We start from the raw sequence: 23687 nt of genomic DNA on the forward strand, positions 1-23687 counted from the left end.
GCAATCTGGTTTCCGAGCTGGTCACGGGTACACCTCAGCCACGCTCAAGGTCCTAAACGATATCATAACCCCCATCGATAAAAGACAGTACTGTGCATTCATCTTCATCGACCTGACCAAGGCTTTCGACTTTGTCAATCACCATATTCTTATCGGCAGACTCAACAGCCTTGCCTCGCCTGGTTCACTAACTACTTCTAAGATAGAGTTCAGTGTGTCAAATCGGAGGGCCTGTTGTCCAGACCTCTGGCAGTCCCTATGGGGGTGCCCGACTCATTTCTCTGTATATATCAATGATGTCGCTCGATTCTTTGATCCACCTCTATGCAGACGACACCATTCTGTATACATCTGGCCCTTCTTTGGACACTGTGTTAACAAACCTCCAAACGAGCTTCAATGCCATACAACACTCCTGCCGTGGCCTCCAACTGCTCTTAAATGCTAGTAAAACGAAATGCATGCTCTTCAACCGATCGCTGCCCGCACCTGCCCGCCCGACTTGCATCACTACTCGGACGGACGGTTCTGACTTAGACTATGTGGACAACTATAAATACCTAGGTGTCTGGCTAGACTGTAAACTCTCCTTCCAGACTCATATTAAGCATCTCCAATCCAAAATTAAATCTAGAATCGGCTTCTTATTTCACAACAAAGCATCCTTCACTCATGCTGCCAAACATACCCTCGTAAAATTGACTATCCTACCGATCCTTGACTTCAGCGATGTCATTTACAAAATAGCCTCCAACACTCTACTCAGAAAATTAGATGCAGTCTATCACAGTTCCATCCATTTTGTCACCAAAGCCCCATATACTATCCAACACTGCGACCTGTATGCTCTCGTTGGCTGGTCCTCGCTACATATTCATCTCCAAACCCACTGGCTCCAGGTCATCTATTAGTCTTTGCCAGGTAAAGCTCCGCCTTATCTTAGCTCACTGGTCACCATAGCAACACCCACCCGTAGCACGCGCTCCAGCAGGTATAGTTCACAGGTCATCCCCAAAGCCAACACCTCCTTTGGCCGCCTTTCCTTACAGTTCTCTGCTGCCAATGACTGGAACGAATTGCAAAAATCACTGAAGTTGGATACTTATATCTCCCTCACTAAATTTAAGCATCAGCTATCTGAGCAGCTTACCGATCGCTGCAGCTGTACATAGCCCATCTGTAAATAGCCCATCTGGAAATAGCCTGAAGGGTGCACACTTTTCTGACATGGCTGAAACAGAGACAACAAAATAGACTGTACATAGTGTTTCATCCCGGTTTGCAGCCCTGTTAGTTAAAGAGTGGTGCAGGACATTCAGTCATGTCGTTTGTATGCACTCTGTGGGTCAAATTCAATCAAGCATCCCTTAAAGCCATCTTTATCTCTCACTGGCTCTATACCTCCCTGGTGGAGGTCACACCCAAGCTTGATGTGGATACATTTGGCAAAGGTCCTGCAGATTCTCTTGGCACATGTATGTATTTCACTTACAGTACCAGTCAAATGTTTGGACACACCTACACATTCAAGGGTTTTGCTTTATTTGTACTATTTTCTACATTGTAGAATAATAGTGAAGACATCAAAACTATGAAATAACACATATCATGTATCATGTAGTAACCAGAAAAGTGTTAAACAAATCAAAATATATTTCATATTTGAGATTCTTCGAAGCAGCCACCCTTTGTCTTGATGACAGGTTTGCACACTCTTGGCATTCTCTCAACCAGCTTCACCTGGAATGTTTTTCCAACAGTCTTGAAGAAGTTCCCACATATACTGTACTGAGCACTTGTTGGCTGCTTTTCCTTCACTCTGCGGTCCAACTCATCCCAAACCATCTCAATTGGGTTGAGGTCTGGTGATTGTGGAGGCCAGGTCATCTGATGCATCTCTCCATCACTCTCCTTCTTGGTCAAATAGCCCTTACACAGCCTGGAGGTGTGTTGGGTCATTGTCCTTTTGAAAAACAAATGATAGTCCCAACTAAGCGCAAACCAGATGGGATGGCGTATTGCTGAATAATGATGTGGTAGTCATGCTGGTTAAGTGTGCTTTAAATTCTAAATAAATCACAGACAGTGTCACCAGCAAAGCACCCCCACGCCATCACACCTCCTTCTCCATGCTTCATGGTGGGAACCACATATGTAGAGATAATCCGTTCACCTACTCTGCGTCTCATAAAGATACGGCGGTTGGAACCAAAAATCAAAAATTTGGACACCAGACCAAAGGACAGATTTCCACTGGTCTAATGTCCATTGATCGTGTTTCTTGACCCAAGCAAGTCTCTTCTTCTTATTGGTGTCCTTTAGTAGTGGTTTCTTTGCAGCAATTCGACCATAAAGGCCTGATTCACAGTCTCCTCTGAACAGTTGATGTTGAGATGTGTATGTTACTTGAACTCTGTGATGCATTTATTTGTGCTGCAATTTCTGAGGCTGGTAACTCTAATGAACTTATCCTCTGCAGCAGAGGTAACTCTGGGTCTTCCATTCCTGTGGCGGTCCTCACGAGAGCCAGTTTCATCATAGCGCTTGATGGTTTTTGCGACTGCACTTAAAGAAACGTTCAAAGTTCTTGACATTTTCCGCATTGACTGACTTTCATGTTTTAAAGTAATGATAGATTGTCGTTTCTCTTTGCTTATTTGAGCTGCTCTTGTCATAATATGGACTTGGTCTTTTACCAAATAGGGTTATCTTCTGTATACCACCCCTACCTTGTCACAACACAACTCATTGACCTAAACCCATTAAGAAGGAAATAAATTCCACAAATTAACTTTTTAGGAGGCACACCTGTTAATTGAAATGCATTCCAGGTGACTATCTCATGAAGCTAGTTGAGAGAATGCCAAGAGTGTGCAAAGCTGTCATCAAGGCAAAGGGTGGCTACTTTGAAGAATAATTGTTTAACACTTTTTTGGTTACTACATGATTCCATATGTGTTATTTAATAGTTTTGATGTCTTCAGTATTATTCTACAATGTAGAAAAAGAGTACAACTTTTGACTGGTACTGTATGTCAACATCACACAATGACAAACACGTTTCTTCATAGAAGCCTGAAGGTGCTCTTGTTGGTTTGGCTTGGTGTTTCATTGTGTATGCATGATTGGATCACAGCCTCAGTAGATTAAAACCGCAAAGCATGAAATTACAAGTCAGAGAGAAGCAGAGGGATTTCTTGCTACAGAGCAGCATGGACAGACCAGTGAGATAAGAGTGGCTAAAGTGCTGAGTATTGGGACTTGGTAAATCTGCTGACATCACAGTGTAAGTTACAAAAACTATTCTCCCGATACCTCTTCTTTCCTGATTGTGTGCTAATCATTCACCAATAGCCATCAAACTCAACTCTGGACCCCGAAGCCAGTGCCATTGTGTTTTTTCATTGTTCCCCTCTAGTCAGGGACTGATTTAGACCTGGGACACCAGGTGGGTGCAATTAATTATCAGGTAGAACAGAGAACCAGCAGGCTATGGACCTCACAGGGTGAGAGTTGAATAGCTGTGACCTAGTAACAACTGCTGATGAGGTGAGTTTAGAGAGGGATAGGATGCCCTCTCCTGGACAGAGCCAAACATACAACATGGGTATGGTGATGTGAGATAACACATAACAGCATTGATTATATTACAGCATTGATAACACATAACAGCATTGATCAAATAGCTAGACCATTCACACCTTACATTTAGTTTGAATATCCTTGTTTTTCACCACTCGTCCCTATGTGGTAGGTGTAGAAAGTTGTGTGCTATACATCATTACATCCTGTGCTAATCTCTAAAGGACTTCCAGCCAGGTAGCGATATGAAGCTACATCCTTACTGTAGCACCAGCACCAGTAGCACCAGTAGCAGCAGCAGCAGCAGTGTCTAGACCAGATGGCTGAGTGGTGATCTGATGGATGAAGTATCTACTGCTCCAGACACCCAGCCTGATGGTCCCGTCCTCCTCTCTCTCTCTCTCTCTCTCTCTCTCTCTCTCTTTGAGCCCTGGACACAGGGATACAGGACCACAGGTACAGTATAGAGCAACGCAACTCATCTGTCCACAAAAACACTGACTACAAGTATAGCTGTGCAAGGCTGGCTAGTATTCACACGTCAGTAAAAGCAACGAAAAGGTTGCAACAAGGCGGCTTGGTTTATGAAATCCTGCTGACATCAGGCACACACTGCACACTGATATGTGGATGATCAATTGATATACGAATCAACTGGGTTTAAAGCAGATCAATACGTATATTCACCATCGCTCCATGGGATTGGAGAGATGGTGTATGATGGAGTGTTACGCAGGCTCTACTAAAATGTGATCTGGTCTATGGTTTACAATGAAAGGCTTTGAATAGATACAAACCTGATATTTCACGTTGAGTGTCACGGTCCAATCAAAAGTAGCATGTGGTCATTCAGTACTACAAAATGCAATAGCATACTGAAAGCATGATTACCAGAGAAATCTAACCGCTTTCATTTAAACTCTATTAAAGTTAAAGATTTGTTGTTCATTAGATAATATGTTTGTTTTTTTTATATCAAAGTTGATTATAACCCTTTATTAAAGTGGTACAATTTGAAGTATTTGTAGATGTTTCATATGGCTTATTATATTTTTTAAATTGTACTTCTTTAGTAAAGAGTTTGTTAATGCCTTTGTTAATATTACAGTAAATATAGGCATAATTAGTTACCTACTTGTTACCTACATGTTAATTAAGAAGTTAACTGTTCAAAATGTTCTAGAGTCCTAAATAAGAAGGGACAGGTTTCAATCTTTACAGCAGATCTCCATATCTAATCCTACTGTGTTCCATTTCTCCAGCACGCAGCACCTCAGGCAGCCTTGCCCTTCTATCAGGCACTGGAGGCTGCTGCTCTTTGTTATATATGCCATGGCTTGATGTATAGGGTCTTTTAGCCCCCGGTTTGGCTCAAATCCGAGGGCCCATTTGTACAGATGGGCTTTTACGCGGGCCATTTTAGCAAAGTACCCACCCCATAAAGCCAAAGTGCCTCATTGCTTCATAATTGTGTGATTATGGACATTTCCTGTGGTCGAGGTGATAGATTATGTTTTAGTCCAACAGAGGCTTTTATCATTTTTTATCTTCTCGCTTGACCTTAATCAACCACGGGATGTTTGAACAAAGCCCAAAGACAATATTTCAGATAAAAGGTGTGCATGGTGAGATCACACAACTGGTGATGGGGGAGCCTATTGTATTAAAGGACGTATGGCCTAATTAGAAACAAGTGATAAAACATGTAATGACGTTATACAGCTGAGTAATACTAACACGCAGTGGCTCGTAGGTTAAGGTAATGTAACCTGTATGAGGCTATGGTGCCACCAAGTGGGGGAACCTTGATATTACAATCTGTAAAGCGGATGGACAAACCATTACATCACATTTACCATTACAAAACAAGGCTCTGATGCTTTCTGATCCCCATTTTACAACCCAATTACATCTAAAGATACTGCTAAATGAATACAATATAAATCCAATTTGATGATGTCATCCAAACTTCACCTAATAAGCATACATGCGTTTCCCCTTCCTGTTCTTCTAAACCACTTATTCATGATATACACAAGTAACTGCCAAAATAAAGGAAACACCAACATAAAGTGTCTTAATAGGGTGTTGGGCCACCACGAGCCACCAGAACAGATTTAATGCACCTTGACATAGATTCTACAAGTGTCTGGAACTCTATTGGAGAGATGTGACACCATTCTTCAACGAGAAATTGCATTATTTGGTGTTTTGTTGATGATGGTGGAAAACACGGTCTCAGGCACCAATCCAGAATCTCCTATAAGTGTTCAACTGGGTTGAGATCTGGTGACTGAGGCACAGATACACACACACAAACGCATGCATGCATGCACGCACGCACGCACGCACGCACGCACGCACACACACACACACACACACACACACACACACACACATACACTTTTCCTAGCCATGGTAGCCAAAATAATGGGCAACTGGGCATTTTTATACATGACCATAAGCATAATAGGATGTTTTAATTGCTTAATTAACTGAGGAACCACACGTGTTGGGAAGCAGCTGCTTTCAATATTCGTTGTATCCTTCATTAACTCAAATGCTTTCTTTATTTTGGCAGTTACTTGTAGATCGCTTACCATAATAAATGGAAGCATATATTCAGCGTTCACGTGCCATTCAAAACAAGGAAAACGCCGAAATGTTGGACTTGCTAACTGGTTGTATAACTATACTGAACAAAAATATAAATGCAACATGCAATAATTTAAACGATTTTACTGAGTAACAGTTCATATGAGGAAATCAGTCAATTGAAAGAAATGAATTAGGCCCTAATCTATGGATTTCACATGACTGGGCAGGGGCGCTGCCATGGGCATAGGCCCACCCACTCGGGAGCCAGGTCCTTCCCACTGGGGAGCCCCCCTCCCCTAGGAGTTGTGCCCTGTCCCCCTTCCACCTGCCACATCTCCCCCAGCTCTCGGTGTCATTGTGATGTCCCATCAAGGGATGTTCTGTCCTTAGGGAGTCCACACACACTACACACACTGCTACAGTAACTCATCTTCCTCTACACTGTAACACTCAGGCCAAAAATACACTACCTTTTGGTTGAAGTAGACAAGTTTATTCATGATAATAATGATGATGATGAGGATGATGATAATATTAATAATTAGTCATAATTATAATAACGTTAATGTCATAATAAATAGAACTCTTAATCTGAAGCACATAAGAGAAGCATACAGAAAGAGAAACACAAAGTTTAGAATACAGAGCCAGAGGAGAGGGGACTTTTAGAGACTTTTACCTTTCAATATATCCATTGCATTTTTTAACATTTTTGAACTTTATTTAACTGGAACATTTACAAAAAGGAGAAAGAGATATATTTAAAAAATCCTTATAAATAAATGTGTCATTATAGAACAAAATACAAGATTTTGGGAGTCAGAGGGGAGGGGGGATATTATGTACAGTAGGTTCAGGAATACAAAAGGGACGGTAGACTCACACAGTAGAACGGGAGGGGGCGGTACAGTAGTAACTCTCTCTCAGAGGGATATCCTGCTCATGTCACAGCTCAAGCCATTGTGCTCAGGGCTCAGGAAGATAAGGACTGGTACTTGCAGTCTACACAGAGATCAGGAGGGCGGCCTACTGCCTGCCTGCCTGCCTGACATCCCACCTGCTGTTTCTTCACACTCACATTTCACCTGAAACTGGGAGTTAGTTAGCCACATACACTATGTAACTCTCAAATCTACATCTATACACTAAACCTGCTTATGATCATTGCCTTCCTCAACAGGACCTGTTACTTAATGTGATGATGAATATACATGTTATTTCCATAAGGGTGTCTGTAATATAGCTAAGAGAAAGTAGTTGGGCCCTGCAGGGCCAGAGTAGTTGGGGCCCTGCAGGGTCAGAGTAGTTGGGGCCCTGCAGGGCCGGAGTAGTTGGGGCCCTGCAGGGCCGGAGTAGTTGGGGCCCTTTAGGGTCAGAGTAGTTGGGGCCATGCAGGGCCAGAGTAGTTGGGGCCCTGCAGGGCCAGAGTAGTTGGGGCCCTGCAGGGCCAGAGTAGTTGGGGCCCTGCAGGGCCAGAGTAGTTGTGAATGACTCCCAGGAGCACTAGCTATCTGTTGGCAATCAGCAAGTTGTTAAGCAGTTCTGTAGCATATTTCTAGGCCAAAACGTGTGTCTGTGATTCTCTGTATTTGAGTGTGTGTTCATGTGTGTTTGTTTAAAGATGCATTATGAAGGTTTCATATAATTTCAGCCAGTAGTTTTTCGGTCCCCGAAAACTGTGCACAATTGTGTACAACGTCATCCATTTTGTCTTGCAAAAAGAATGTGCATGATATGTTACGAAATCCAATTCATACAGCATGTTACGAATTTGTAAGTGCTTAAGATCCTGTCCAATCTCTTTAAGTGCAGGGGGAGGGGAAGATCAGTTCACACAATCACCATCACGCTTTCAGTCATATAACACATGATCACATGTTACAGTATATCAGGGGTATAGCTTGTAGGAGGGTGCCCCTTATCTACCCCCTCTACTCCCTGACACCACCACAGCCCATATAATAGATATGTATATATATATATATGTATATATATATATTTATATACAGAAAAAGAATACATACTTGTTGGACACCCTAGACATTAAAATACATTCAAGAACTGAACCAACATTCTTGTTTAAACACATGTTTACAGTGACTCTCCTGATATAAAGTAAGGTTGCTTCAACAAATGAAAACGTTTTGTTCTTCTTTAAAAGTTTTCAGTGCTGCAAATCACACAAATAAATATTCTCAGAATACATTGACAAAACAACATTGTAATTGACATGTTTCAGCCCTCATTCCTTTATTACCATTGGATGGGCACTAGTTCTATAATGTTTATCAAGCGACATAGTCCATATGCCTTAGGCTTGTGTTTTGGTTATGCACCTGCTGATGTATTACAATTAGATTATTCGATTATAATTCAATTGTTACATGGACATTGATGAGTATTTCTCTTCTCTGGAAACGTGCGTCGTTAGTTAAATGCACCCTGGCTTGTTGGTCTGTCTGTTTGAGATACTTTGTCCACTGGTGCAGATAGAGACACAAAGGCTTGGGCTTTGACCCTGACAAGTGAGGAAAGTCAGGGACTAACGCATCAAACTCTCTTTCTCTCGTCGTGAATCAGAGACCTCTGCTGGGGGAGGAACTTATCTCATTTCTCTACTGGCTTACCCACATACAAGTAGACTAGTGACAGTACTGCCCATGGAGAGTGGACCAGTGGTGCTGCCAGGAGGAAGTGGAGTCATGACGACAGTATCCACAGGGAAGTAGACCAGTGACAGTACTGCCCATGGAGAGTGGCCCAGTGGTGCTGCCAGGAGGAAGTGGAGTCATGACGACAGTATCCACAGGGAAGTAGACCAGTGACAGTACCGCCCATGGAGAGTGGACCAGTGGTGCTGCCAGGAGGAAGTGGAGTCATGACGACAGTATCCACAGGGAAGTAGAGAACAGCAGTGACTACCCATAGGAAGTTGGCCAGTGACACTGCAAAAGGAAGTGGAACAGTGGAACAGTGGCACCAGCGCAAGGAAGGAAGCGGATCAGTGAGACCACGAAAAGACCGCACACAGGAAGTGTAACCATAGAGACCTCCAGCTGGAAGTTAACCTTTGACTCCGACCCACAGAAAGTGGACTTGTAATACAATGCTTTTGCCCGGATGCTGAACCCTCCTAGCCTGCCACTGTAACATTACTGTATATATATACTGTATATATATATATATATATATATATATATATATATATATATATATATATATATATATATATATATATATCACCTCCTCTTGTCTGTCAGTGACAGGAGTGGTGTGCCAGAGAGAGAAGAGCAGGACTCTCCCTCTCCACCACAGAATCAGCATCAAGGGCCAACTGTTCGTCTTCCTTACCAAAAACATAAAAACATATTTGTACATATATACTGTTTTATACACACTTTTTTACTTGTAAATCACAAGCTGTAAATCACAAAAGTATAGAAAAATAAAATGTGTTATAATAATAACAGGATGCTTTCTCTCTTTTTTCTCTCGTTGTCTTTCTCTTCTATCCGGCAAAGGTGGTCCCTGGTGGAAACTGGCTCACTCCGTCTGTAGCGCTTGTGGCTGGTTTTGACACCGCCGCGGCACCACTCCACACGCACGCCTCCCGTCGTTCCTCACCAGCCTCAGTAGAGGGACTCCTTCTCTTCTTCTCCTGTTGTTTTCTTAAAGCTAGTTCTCCTCTTCTCGTTGTTTTCATCTGTGATGTCCATCAATACTGAGCACAGCGTTGCCTTTGTTATTTACTGAAGGTGAAGGGGAAGAAGAGCAGGGAGACATGGGTAAGTATGCAGAACATCTCTGATTGACACATATAGACAGACAACCTACTTGTGCATTTCACTACTTTTAATCATAAAGTTTGTTGTGTTAAGTTTGCTGTGTTTCCTATTCCAAAAAACCTATTCAATATGATGATTCCATACCAGAAACCAGAATGTCAAAATTCTTTGAATATAAACGTTGAGAAAATGTATAGAATAAAAAGTACACTACTCTCACAAAAGTTCCCCTCCATCTTTGTTAAAGCACTGCACCCCAGGGAGGGAGAAAGGTACACAATGTCAGGTTAAGACGGGCTGACGGATTGATGTCAAACCACCCAATTGAGAAGCATGCTTAAATCAACTGAAAGGGAAGCTTTTGAGGGAAAAAAGAGAGCATTCTTTTTTCATGCCAGCCTGAAAGTCATACAGCACAAAAGTGAGCCATTATCACTCTACTGGAGTTTACAGTGTACAGTGAAGAGAGTCATACTGAGGGCTATAGCAGTAGTGGAGAGAGGGAGAGAGGGAGGAGAGAGAGGGAGAGAGGGATGAGAGATAGGGAGGAGAGAGAGGGAGAGAAGGAGGAGAGAGGGAGAAAGGGAGAAGAGAAGGAGAGCGAGGGAGGAGAGAGAGGGAGAGAGAGAGGGAGGGAGGAGAGAGCGGGAGAAGAGAGGGAGAGAGAGAGGGAGGGAGGAGAGACAGGGACAAGAGCGAGGGAGAGAGGGAGGAGAGAGAGGTAGAAGAGAGAGGGAGGAGAGAGAGGGAGGGAGGGAGGAGAGAGAGGGAGAAGAGAGAGGGAGGGAGGGAGGAGAGAGAGGTAGAAGAGAGAGGGAGGAGAGAGGGAGAGAGGAGAGAGAGGGAGAAGAGAGAGGGAGGGAGGGAGGAGAGAGAGGTAGAAGAGAGAGGGAGGAGAGAGAGGGAGAAGAGAGGGAGAGCGAGGGAGGAGAGAGAAGGAGAGAGAGAGAGGGAGGGAGGAGAGAGAGGGAGAAGAGAGAGGGAGAGAGGGAGGAGAGAGAGGTAGAAGAGAGAGGGAGGAGAAAGAGAGGGATAAGAGAGATGGAGAGAGGGAGGAGAGAGAGGGAGATAGGGAGGAGAGAGGGAGGAGAGAGGGAGAGAGGGAGAAGAGAGGGAGAGAGAGGGAGGAGAGAGAGGGAGGGGGAGAGAGGGAGGGAGGAGAGAGAGGGGAGAGGGAGGAGAGAGAGGGAGAGAGGGAGGAGAGAGAGGGAGAGAGAGAGAGAGGGAGGGAGGGAGGGAGGAGAGAGAGGTAGAAGAGAGAGGGAGGAGAGAGAGGGAGAAGAGAGGGAGAGCGAGGGAGGAGAGAGAGGGAGAGAGAGAGGGAGGGAGGAGAGAGAGGGAGAAGAGAGAGGGAGAGAGGGAGGAGAGAGAGGTAGAAGAGAGAGGGAGGAGAAAGAGAGGGATAAGAGATATGGAGAGAGGGAGGAGAGAGAGGGAGATAGGGAGGAGAGAGGGAGAGAGGGAGAAGAGAGCGAGAGCGAGGGAGGAGAGAGAGGGAGAGAGGGAGGAGAGAGGGAGAGAGGGAGAAGAGAGCGAGAGCGAGGGAGAAGAGAGGGAGAGCAAGGGAGTGGAGAGAGGGAGAGAGAGAGGGAGGGAGGAGAGAGGGAGAAGAGAGAGGGAGAGAGGGAGGAGAGAGGTAGAAGAGAGAGGGAGGAGAAAGAGAGGGATAAGAGAGATGGAGAGAGGGAGGAGAGAGAGGGAGATAGGGAGGAGAGAGGGAGGAGAGAGGGAGAGAGGGAGAAGAGAGGGAGAGCGAGGGAGGGAGAGAGAGGGGAGAGAGGGAGGAGAGAGAGGGAGAGAGGGAGGAGAGAGGGAGAGAGGGAGGAGAGAGAGGGAGAGAGGGATGAGAGAGAGGGAGAGAGGGATGAGAGAGAGGGAGGAGAGAGAGGGAGAGAGAAAGGGAGGAGAGAGAGGGAGAGAGAAGGAGAGAGTGAGAGAGAGGAGAGAGTGAGAAGAGCGAGGGAGAGAGGGAAAAGAGAGAGGGAGAGAGGGATGAGAGAGAGGGGAGAGAGAGGGAGAGCGGGAGAAGAGAGAGGGAGAGAGGGAGGAGAGAGAGGGAGAGCGGGAGAAGTGAGATGGAGAGAGGGAGGAGAGAGAGGGAGAGAGGGAGAAGAGAGAGGGAGAGAGGGAGGAGAGAGAGGGAGAGAGGGAGGAGAGAGAGGGAGAGAGGGAGAAGAGAGAGGGAGAGAAGGAGGAGATAGAGAGGGAGAGAGGGAGGAGAGAGAGGGAGGAGAGAGATGGTGTCCTTGGACCCTTGTCATGACAGTCTCTCCCTAATTCAGCAGCAGCGAGGCGAGGCTTTCATTTTGACATGGCTTTGTAGTGCTTTTTCACACCTCCTCCGGAGAAGTAACAATTGAATGCTAATCTCAGCCCAGAATGACTCTTTGTCTCTCTCTCCATCTCCCTGTCTCCCCCTCCAGCTCCCTCTGACTCTCTCTCTCCCCTGTCTCTCCCTCCATCTCCCTGTCTCTCCCTCTGTCTCCCTCTCTCTCCCTCCATCTCGCTGTCTCTCCCTCTATCTCCCTGTCTCTCCCCACATCTCCCTCTGTCTCTCCCTCCATCTCCCTGTCTATCCCTACATCTCCCGCCGTCTCTCCCTCCATCTCGCTGTCTCTCCCTCTATCTCCCTCTGTCTCTCCCTCCATCTCACTCTGTCTCTCCCTCCATCTCCCTCTCTCTCCCTCCATCTCGCTGTCTCTCCCTCTATCTCCCTGTCTCTCCCCACATCTCCCGCCGTCTCTACCTCCATCTCCCTCTGTCTCTCCCTCCATCTCCCTCTGTCTCTCCCTCCATCTCCCTGTCTCTCCCTCCATCTCACTGTCTCTCCCTCCATCTCCCTCTGTCTCTCCCTCTCTCCCTCCATCTCCCTCTCTCTCCCTCCATCTCCCTGTGTCTCTCCATCCATCTCCCTCTGTCTCTCCCTCCATCTCCATCTGTCTCTCCCTCCATATCCCTCTGTCTCTCCATCCATCTCCCTCTGTCTCTCCCTCCATCTCCCTCTGTCTCTCCCTCCATCTCCCTCTGTCTCTCCATCCATGGAGCAGCCTGCCTCATCTTCAGTCCTACGGAGGTCTCACTGGGGACTCTCTATACTAAAATATCCCCATCACTGTATCACTATATAGCAGAGCAGAGAGGGAACACAATAGCACCTGCACTACATATAGTGCTCCTCTCTGACAGGCAGACCAGCATTGGAGGAGCTGCAGTGACAAATATGAATCACTCATGGACAAGTCAATTCAGGGGAGGGTTGGGTCAGTGCTGTAGCAAGTGGCCACTGTCACTGAGGAAGTGCAATGCATTGCACTGTACCTAAATTGAACATCTACTTATCTATACAATGCTGGTTTAAATCTGTAGAAATATTGGGTTTCATTAAGCGTGAACAGGAATTGTAGAAGATTTCATTTTACGGTGCCTGATCAGGATTACAATCAACAAGCTGGCAACAGATTAAACATAGAGCTCCAATGACAAACACAATGCTCTCAGACCTGCTTTATTCTGACACTCAAAACAATCAGTTGCTTAGATATGTCACATATACTAACAACTAAGTCATTGATGAAAGAAGACAAAGGAAATGTAATATACTGTACCAATAAATCAAAAGCCAATTACTTACACCTTTCAGACAATATATACTTTTTAAGAAATTACATACTGTACAATTCATAGAACAAGTTCAGCTGAATTGAAAAGACACAGATAAAACCACTATAATATATGAATACATAGAAACCAGATAATCAGAGAATTTGTAATATATGTGTATATACATGTATATATTTACAGGAACTTTTAAACTTTTTAGCTTGTTTCCCTTTTTCTCTACAAATCTTTTGGATGGACAAAGACATTAAACAGTCAGCTTATCAAGGCTTACTGACTAGAAAAGTAAATACATCATAATGAACTAACAAACTGCGTTCAATTTACACAAATAGACATGTTTAAATGTGAGCAGACTGTATATGCCTGGGCATGTGGTTTAACACCTTCATTGAGTGTTTTTAATAATGTAGCTAGCTACGAAAAACAAATGTATATGGGATAGAGGATATTATAAAACTGGAAAACCTTTCAGCTTCTACACTATAGATACACATTTTTAATATTTAGCAAAATATAATAAGACACCATATATATTAGCTATTTACATGTTATATGAAGCCTTGATAATCAGACATTTTAACAGTGTAACAATGAATACATTGATTATAAAGGGAGGAAGATTTGTACCGACACATTACAACTTTAACTGACAACACGCAAACCCATCCAAGTAAAAACATGACATCACTGCAATGTCCTCATGAATAAAACGGACCCCGAGTAACCCTGAAAGTAGAGGATGTAAATGAAAAGGTGTGTTCTAGGCTGACTTTATTTTTTAACTGTGAAATGTAGCTGCTGGTAGACTGAGTTCTGCACATTGCTATAGTGAAGATGTAGTGTAGGAATGGCCTGTAAGTGAAGCTAGCGATACAGTGATTGATAGTGGCTGATTAGCCTGCTCTAATTTGTGGTGGTGAGGCATGGCGGCTAACACCCCTCCTGGGCATTGATGTTCCTCTCATAGGAGCTAGCATCTTATCAGGCGGGTTCACGTGCAGACAGGAAATGAGTGGGTGCTTAAAGTGGAAGATTCTATTTTACTGTACAAGGTTTTACAAGGTTAGGTTATCAATGAGTTAAGACTTATAAAGTGATTTATTGAGGCAAAGAGTTGTCATGGAGAGAGATTTCAGGATGTTTAGACTAGAGGAAAGAAGTTGGCAAACCTCAAAAACACACAGCCAGTGAAAAACATGAATTACTATTCGTCACACTGTGGCCTCCAGTGTATTTGCTAAACGGTAGCTTCAGAAGAGCAGCATTCATTAAGATGTCTGCTCTCAGTCTCTGACACTGTGACCTCCAGTGTATTTGCTAAACGGTAGCTTCAGAAGAGCAGCATTCATTAAGATGTCTGCTCTCAGTCTCTGACACTGTGGTTTTCCTACTCAACTCATGTATGACTTATCTGCACCCAAACTGAACAGGGGGATTCAAATAGTCTATTTCCTTTCAAGCGGATCAACTGGTACTATAGTAATTACTAAGTTTCTCTCCCCAATTAAGTTCAGTGTAGAAGTAGCCGTCTGCAAAAAAGGATTTTGAAACAACAGCTGTAATGACGGGCATCATTAGGAATTGGTAGGCAGTGAGAGGGAGAATTCAAAGCCATGAGGTTCTCTTTGACCAAGGCAGAGGGGAGTATTTTCCTTGCCGTTCAGTGTATGCGTGTAGAGCTGTCTCTTTTATAATATATATATTTTGTGTGGAGCTGTCTCAAGCCTATGTGTTCAAACAGCAGACTTCCACTGCTGTAAATTCAGCTTAAGACGTAGACACTAATTGAGTTGAAGAAACAGTGGAACTTGGCTTCAGTGAGCCGTTGTTCTTGGGGGATTCTCTGTGTTAGTTCCACAGAGAATCCAGTTGCGCCAGCTGTGTCAAACCTACTATTCACACACACACACACACACACACACACACACACACACACACACACACACACACACACACACACACACACACACACACACACACACACACACACACACACACACACACACACACGGTGTAATTTAATCAGAAACACCTACAAATACATTAATAACAATGTCTGAAGCTGTTTTGACTCATATAAAAGCCCCCATGGTAGGACCCTAAATACTGGTATATAAAAGCCCCCATGGTAGGACCCTAAATACTGGTATATAAAAGCCCCCATGGTAGGACCCTAAATACTGGTATGTAAAAGCCCCCATGGTAGGACCCTAAATACTGGTATATAAAAGCCCCCATGGTAGGACCCTAAATACTGGTATATAAAAGCCCCCATGGTAGGACCCTAAATACTGGTATATAAAAGCCCCCATGGTAGGACCCTAAATACTGGTATATAAAAGCCCCCATGGTAGGACCCTAAATACTGGTATATAAAAGCCCCCATGGTAGGACCCTAAATACTGGTATATAAAAGCCCCCATGGTAGGACCCTAAATACTGGTATATAAAAGCCCCCATGGTAGGACCCTAAATACTGGTATATAAAAGCCCCCATGGTAGGACCCTAAATACTGGTATATAAAAGCCCCCATGGTAGGACCCTAAATACTGGTATATAAAAGCCCCCATGGTAGGACCCTAAATACTGGTATATAAAAGCCCCCATGGTAGGACCCTAAATACTGGTATATAAAAGGAAGAACAATGTATTGATATGATATATGATATGATATATTATTTTGGTATACAACATGAATCTATATCATGTTCAACATGTTGACTAAACATAACTGCTCGTATATGATGTCTTTGTAAACATGTCACATCTTCTAACAAACAGATAACACTTGAGAGGATACATACGTAAATGATATCATTATACGAATAGTTGAGTAATTATAGATTTCCATACTTGTATTCGGATCTATATATCATGTCTCTTGGCTTGATCTACTTACAAAACAGTTTCTTTGAAATGTTCCCATTTTCTCAAGAGTTCATATGGGGTAACTACTGAGTTGAAGACGTGTACTCGAGTACATTAACATGGTATGACAACACGCAGGTGTTATAATACATAAATGGAAGGAGTTTGGAACCACCGAGACTCTTCCTAGAGCTGTATGGAACAAGGTATTTTCTCCTGAAAGTGGAATATGATACAATCATGTTCACAGTCCATTTCTCTCCTCATAATGGAAAGTCTATAATCTCTCACTGTACCTGCTCTAGTAATTCAGCTCTTCCAGAGAGATTTAGGCTAAATAAACCAATAAGGCAATGCTCTGTCATTGTAAAGTGGGGGAACCCCCTGGTAGTGTTTGGTGGGTATGCTTGACTTATGCTAGTCATTTTGGGTGCTGGTACTGTTTGTATTTAGGTGCAGGAGCTCAAGCAGTAGAAAATCTGAGGTGCCAGTGCTCAGCTCTGGTAAGCTCCTGCCCAAGTCAAGCACTGATTATGTCAAGAAAATCTTCAATAAACAGACAAGCATTCTACTGATACAATTAGTTGTCAGATCAAATCACTTGTAGTGATTTATCCTGAGGTACAGAATGTTTTGTGCAATACTGAAAAGTGAATAGTTATCAGGAATTGCACTACAGTACTTCATAGATGAGTTGACAGCGTAGTCTACTAAAAATAATGATTACCCACCTCTAAACGTCACATACAGTGGGGAGAACAAGTATTTGATACACTGACGATTTTGCAGGTTTTCCTACTTACAAAGCATGTAGAGGTCTGTAATTTCTATCATAGGTACACTTCAAATGTGAGAGACGGAATCTAAAACAAAAATCCAGAAAATCACATTGTATGATTTTTAAGTAATTAATTAGCATTTTATTGCATGACATAAGTATTTGATCACCTACCAACCAGTAGGAATTCTGGCTCTCACAGACCTGTTTTTCTTTAAGAATCCCTCCTGTTCTCCACTCATTACCTGTATTAACAGCACCTGTTTGAACTCGTTACCTGTATAAAAGACACCTGTCCACATACTCAATCAAACAGACTCCAACCGCTCCACAGTGGCCAAGACCAGAGAGCTGTGTAAGGACATCAGGGATAAAATTGTAGACCTGCACAAGGCTGGGATGGGCTACAGGACAATAGGAAAGCAGCTTGGTGAGAAGGCAACTGTTGGCGCAATTATTAGAAAATGGAAGAATTTCAAGATGACGGTCAATCACCCTCGGTCTGGGGCTCCATGCAAGATCTCACCTCGTGGGGCATCAATGATCATGAGGAAGGTGAGGGATCAGCCCAGAACTACACGGCAGGACCTGGTCAATGACCTGAAGAGAGCTGGGACCACAATCTCAAAGAAAACCATTAGTAACACACTACGCCGTCATGGATTAAAATCCTGCAGCGCACGCAAGGTCCCCCTGCTCAAGCCAGCGCATGTCCAGGCCAGTCTGAAGTTTGCCAATGACCATCTGGATGATCCAGAGGAGGAATGGGAGAAGGTCATGTGGTCTGATGAGACAAAAATATAGCTTTTTGGTCTAAACTCCACTCGCCGTGTTTGGAGGAAGAAGAAAGATGAGTACAACCCCAAGAACACCATCCCAACCGTGAAGCATGGAGGTGGAAAATTTGGGGATGCTTTTCTGCAAAGGGGATTGGACGACTGCACCGTATTGAGGGGAGGCTGGATGGGGCCATGTATCGCGAGCTCTTGGCAAACAACCTCCTTCCCTCAGTAAGAGCATTGAAGATGGGTCGTGGCTGGGTCTTCCAGCATGACAATGACCTGAAACACACAGCCAGGGCAACTAAGGAGTGGCTCCATAAGAAGCATCTCAAGGTCCTGGAGTGGCCTAGCCAGTCTTCAGACCTGAACCCAATAGAAAATCTTTGGAGGGAGCTGAAAGTCCGTATTGCCCAGCGACAGCCCCGAAATCTGAAGGATCTGGAGAAGGTCTGTATGGAGGAGTGGGCCAAAATCCCTGCTGCAGTGTGTGCAAACCTGGTCAAGAACTACAGGAAACGTATGATCTCTGTAATTGCAAACAAAGGTTTCTGTACCAAATATTAAGTTCTGCTTTTCTGATGTATCAAATACTTACAGTATGTCATGCAATAAAATGCAAATTAATTACTTAAAAATCATACAATGTGATTTTCTGGATTTTTGTTTTAGATTCTGTCTCTCAAAGTTGAAGTCTACATGCTTTGTAAGTAGGAAAACCTGAAAAATCGTCAGTGTATCAAATACTTGTTCTCCCCACTGTATAGTGCCTTCGGGAAGCATTCAGACAACTTGACTTTTTGCAAATTTTGTTATGTTACAGCTTTATTCTAAAAATTATTCAATTACATTTTTTATTCAGTAATCTACACACAATACCCCATAATGACAAAGTAAAAATAGGTTTTTAGAAAGGTTTGCAAATGTATTCAAAATAAAAAACAGAAATACCTTATTTACAAGTATTCAGACCCTTTGCTATGAGACTCGAAATTGAGCTCAGGTGCACCCTGTTTCCATTGAACATCCTTGAGATGTTTCTACAACTTGATTGGAGTCCACATGTGGTAAATTCAATTAATTGGACATGATTTGGAAAGCCATACACCTGTCTGTACAAGGTCCCACAGCATGTCAGAGCAAACACCAAGCCATGAGGTCGAAATAATTGTCTGTAGAGCCAGGATTGTGTCGAGGCACAGATCTGGAGAAGGGTACCAAAACATTTCTGCAGCATTGAAGGTCCCCAAGAACACAGTGGTCTCCACCATTCTTAAATGAAAGACGTTTGGAACCACCAAGACTCTTCCTAGATCTGGCCGCCCGGCCAAAATGAGCAATCGGGGGAGAAGGGCCTTTGTCAGGAAGGTGACCAAGAACCCGATGGTCACTCTGGCAGAGCTCTAGAGTTCCTCTGTGGAGATGGGAGAATCTCCCAGAACGACAACCATCTCTGCAGCACTCCCCCAATCAGGCCTTTATGGTAGTGACCAGACGGAAGCCACTCCTCAGTAAAAGGCACATGACAGTCCGCTTGGAGTTTGCCAAAAGGCACCTGAAGACTCTCAGATCTTGAGAAACAAGATTCTCTGGTCTGATGAAATCAAGATTGAACTTTTTGGCCTGAATGCCAAGCGTCACATCTGGAGGAAACCTGCATCAGGCTGTGGGGATGTTTTTCAGCGACAGGGACTGGGAGACTAGTCAGGATCGAGGCAAATATGAATGGAGCAAAGTAAAGAGAGATCCTTGATGAAAACCTGCTCCAGAGCGCTCAGGACCGCAGACTGGGGCGAAGGTTCACCTTTCAACAGGACAACAACCCTAAGCACACAGCCAAGATAACCCAGAAGTGACTTCGGGACAAGTCTCTGAATCTCCTTGAGTGGCCCAGCCAGAGATCGGACTTGAACCCGATCGAACATCTCTGGAGAGATCTGAAAATAGCTGAGCAGCAACGCTCCACATCTAACCTGACAGAGCTTGAGAGGATATGCAGAGAGGAATGGGAGAAACTCCCCAAATACAGGTGTGCCAAGCTTGCAGCGTCATAACCAAGAAGACTCGAGGCTGTAATTGCTACCAACGGTGCTTCAACAAAGCACTTTGTAAAGCGTCTGAATGCTGAATACTGAATACTAAATCTGATATTTCTGTTTATTTTACATAGATTTTCAAGAAAATAAAAAATACATGTTTTTGCTTTGTCATTATGGGGTACTGTGTGTTGACTGATGAGGGGGGGAAACAATTGAATACATTTTGTAATAAGGCTGTAACGTAACAAAATGTAGAAAAAGTCAAGGGGTCTAAATATTTTCTGAATGCACTGTACACTTCAGTTAATTATACGTGAACATGCAAATCAGTGTGGAAAAAATGTGCCTGAAATAAACAAAGACATTGAATCCTTCACAATCCTAAGTACTTTAGCCTAGAGTGCCATCACATTAGCGAGAGCTAGCCCAGTCTCAACCCCAGGTGAACTCTGACCCCTCACTGTGGTGCAATGGCGCTCACTCTGCATGCTGTCACACCACATCACTGTTAGGACTCCAATTCAAGTGCATTAGGACACTCCAACATTACAGAGCAATCATACAGTTGACAGTGGCGTCTTGTGAAATAAGAATTAGCAGGGCATGTGCATCGTCTTTGTTATTATTATAATTATATATTTATAATGCTAATTGGAATACAATATTTTGTTTCCTGCTTGAATTTCATTGAATTCCAATTCAAGAATAGGCTAAATAACAGTGTATCTAATGCCCCACTAGATTGTCATCCATCTGACGGTCACTGCAGAAACACACCCCTCTGATCATGCATCATGCGTACTACAGTAGGCTCACATTGGTTATGGTGACACAGCACCCATCTACAGCAGTCACATGTGCAGAACATAACTTCTCCGAAATCAATCCAAAGCACAAAATGAATACAAAACAAATCATAGGAGCAGACCAATGATGACATCAACAAGGTTGTAGAAATCGTCTGTAGCGGGAGGGCGGGTGTCAGGGGGAGGGGTCAGCATTGGTAACCTGGAAGCTTTTAGTTTGATTTCTCGCTCCACGAAGGATGAGGTGTTTGCTTGTTTGTTAATTGGTTTGATTTTTGTTTGTTGGGGGGTAATGTCTCTGTCTTTCTCTCTTTTCTTTCTGTTAGTAGGGAGTGAAGCGACTGTACCCTCCTCTGTATAGGCTAGCCTGCAACATCAAAGATGAAAAAGGACCAATCAGTATTAAGGTGGTGACAGCTTGGTTGTTGAGTTCTGTTTTTTCCACAAATTTCCTTCCTTTATTGGTTTTGTTAAAACGTCTGTGTCTGAAGGACATGGGATTAAATAGCATTTATTTGAGCTGGTTTAATCAAAGTAATAATAGTTCTTGTTCATTAGAGTATGCAGAAGTTGGGTATGTGTGTGTTCTGAGGAGGGGCGGTCCAGGTGTTGGAGCTGGAGGATAAAGAACCTGGTAGTGATAAAGTATGAACTTAGTCTGAAATCATTTTGATATTTGTAGCAGAGAGAAAAACCCTTTCCTAGATATCAATATTCTTATTTTGGCTTGCCACATGGAGAAGTGGGCCCCGCCCTCAAATGCAGTTTCCATGCATTAATTACATTAAGCAACAAATTGGAAAATACTGTGTTTGTTTCATGCTTTTGACTGTAGGAAAACATTCCTCACGCAATGGCTTTCCAGGCTACAACAATGTCATAGATCCAACCAAAGCGAATTAAGTTCAAAGGAGTTTAATTAATAATTCTCTTTCAAGTCCAACCATGGCGCCCGCACCTTTCAGGATGTGTATTTCACCAGAGGATATTGCTCCCTAGGATTACTGCCATGCTCTGGATAACCAGGGCAAACACACACACACACACACACACACACACACACACACACACACACACACACACCTTCAAAGGCTAATATCCCTTAATTTAAAGGAACCCTCTTGCTTGTATAAAATTTTCATCAGTATAAAAAAGCATTTGCAATTTTTTTGCCCACTGGAAATCAGCAAAGAGAATTTTAAGCAACCTCAGAGGAACTAATTATTGAAAGGTTTCTAAATGCAAAAATTGCTGCTCTCTCCTTTGGAACCATTAATCAAAGAGGACTAAAGAATTAGTAACCAAACCAATTTTTTCCTGAATCTATTTCATGATGTGTCTCTTCACTGTAAGATCTGAACTCCTATTGTGTCAAGATGGTTTATTCACTACCAGGGTCTCGCACCTCACCAGCTTCCACCCCAGCACAGTGATCCTCTCAACACACAACCCAAGCTCAGACATGAAGGGCCAAATTCAGCCTGGCTAAGAAAGGGTGACTAAGAGTGGCAGAGAAGGGAAGGAAATTTGGAGGAAAAGAAGCACAGTTTTTAATTAAGTAAATGAAGAGGAAAAAAATAAATGTCTTAATTAATGAAAGCTTTTAGCTAGCAGCTGCACCGGGGAACTGTACGCTGTTTTTTATGTTGTTGAAAAATTGCATGCATGCCGGAATGGTACATTTAAGCCATTTGTCTGGCAGAGAGCGCTCGTCCCATCAACCTTGTGGACTGGAGGGGTGAGTGAGAGAACTCCCTCCCCCCATCCCTCTCTTTCTCTTCCATGTCCCACGGCACACTGCTGCATGCGTTTGATGGTCGTTAATCTTTCAAATTAGTCTATGAGCCCAGTGCCATGCCCTCATTGTAAAACAAAACATTAAGAAACTATCTCCCCATTATAGGATGGTCTTTTACTGATATTATTTTCATCTTTGATGTTAGCTGCAAAAGCTAGCTAAAAACAGACATTAACCATTCAACTTCACCCCTTTAAGTTTAGAGTTTGGCTGAAAGGAAGAATGGAACAACTCATTTGGAGTTGAATAGTGGCAGGAATAGAATGATTATACTAGTGTTGAAGATGCCCTTGTGTTTGGATTGAATTAGTTGTAGTGATCATTCCCATTTTAGCAGTAAAAAGCCTGAATCAAATTAATATTGTATGTATGAGGTGAGCTTGTGTGACATAACATGAAACAAATCCATTTCACTGAATTCACAATGACCACATGCTAGGGAATTCTGCTGCACTCCACTGGGTTGTGCCAAACAGCATGCCAAGAGGAAATAAAGCCCACTGACTTGGCTTAGTTCAATGGTCTTTATCTCCGAGTGCTCCTGGAGTGAGAGAGTACTGCAGCTGGCGGCCTCTGCTCTGTGTTAGTGTGGCTAGACAACAACAGGGTGCAGAGGAAAGCGAGAGAGTACTGCAGCTGGCGGCCTCTGCTCTGTGTTAGTGTGGCTAGACAACAACAGGGTGCAGAGGAAAGCGAGAGAGTACTGCAGCTGGCGGCCTCTGCTCTGTGTTAGTGTGGCTAGACAACAACAGGGTGCAGAGGAAAGCGAGAGAGTACTGCAGCTGGAGGCCTCTGCTCTGTGTTAGTGTGGCTAGCCAACAACAGGATACAGAGGAAAGCGAGAGAGTACTGCAGCTGGCGGCCTCTGCTCTGTGTTAGTGTGGCTAGCCAACAACAGGATACAGCTGGCGGCCTCTGCTCTGTGTTAGTGTGGCTAAAGGGTGCAGAGGAAAGTACTGCAGCTGGCGGCCTCTGCTCTGTGTTAGTGTGGCTAGACAACAACAGGGTGCAGAGGAAAGCGAGAGCGTACTT

At 43.7% G+C, this 23687-nt stretch overlaps 1 protein-coding gene across 4 annotated transcripts in view; it reads right to left on the reverse strand.

The window, feature by feature from the left end:
* Nucleotides 1-9429: 9429 nt before the first annotated feature.
* The window catches only part of LOC139421440 (RNA binding protein fox-1 homolog 3-like), a 407216-nt gene continuing 392958 nt past the window's right edge, over nt 9430-23687 (reverse strand). For all 4 annotated transcript variants that reach the window (XM_071172349.1, XM_071172350.1, XM_071172352.1 and 1 more), the window contains one exon: nt 9430-9929. In XM_071172349.1, the coding sequence (XP_071028450.1) occupies nt 9927-9929 (3 nt within the window). In that variant the 3' untranslated portion in view covers nt 9430-9926. The remainder of the gene's footprint in view (nt 9930-23687) is intronic.

This window comes from Oncorhynchus clarkii, chromosome 12 (assembly GCF_045791955.1).
Source record: "Oncorhynchus clarkii lewisi isolate Uvic-CL-2024 chromosome 12, UVic_Ocla_1.0, whole genome shotgun sequence".
Lineage (NCBI taxonomy): Eukaryota > Metazoa > Chordata > Actinopteri > Salmoniformes > Salmonidae > Oncorhynchus > Oncorhynchus clarkii.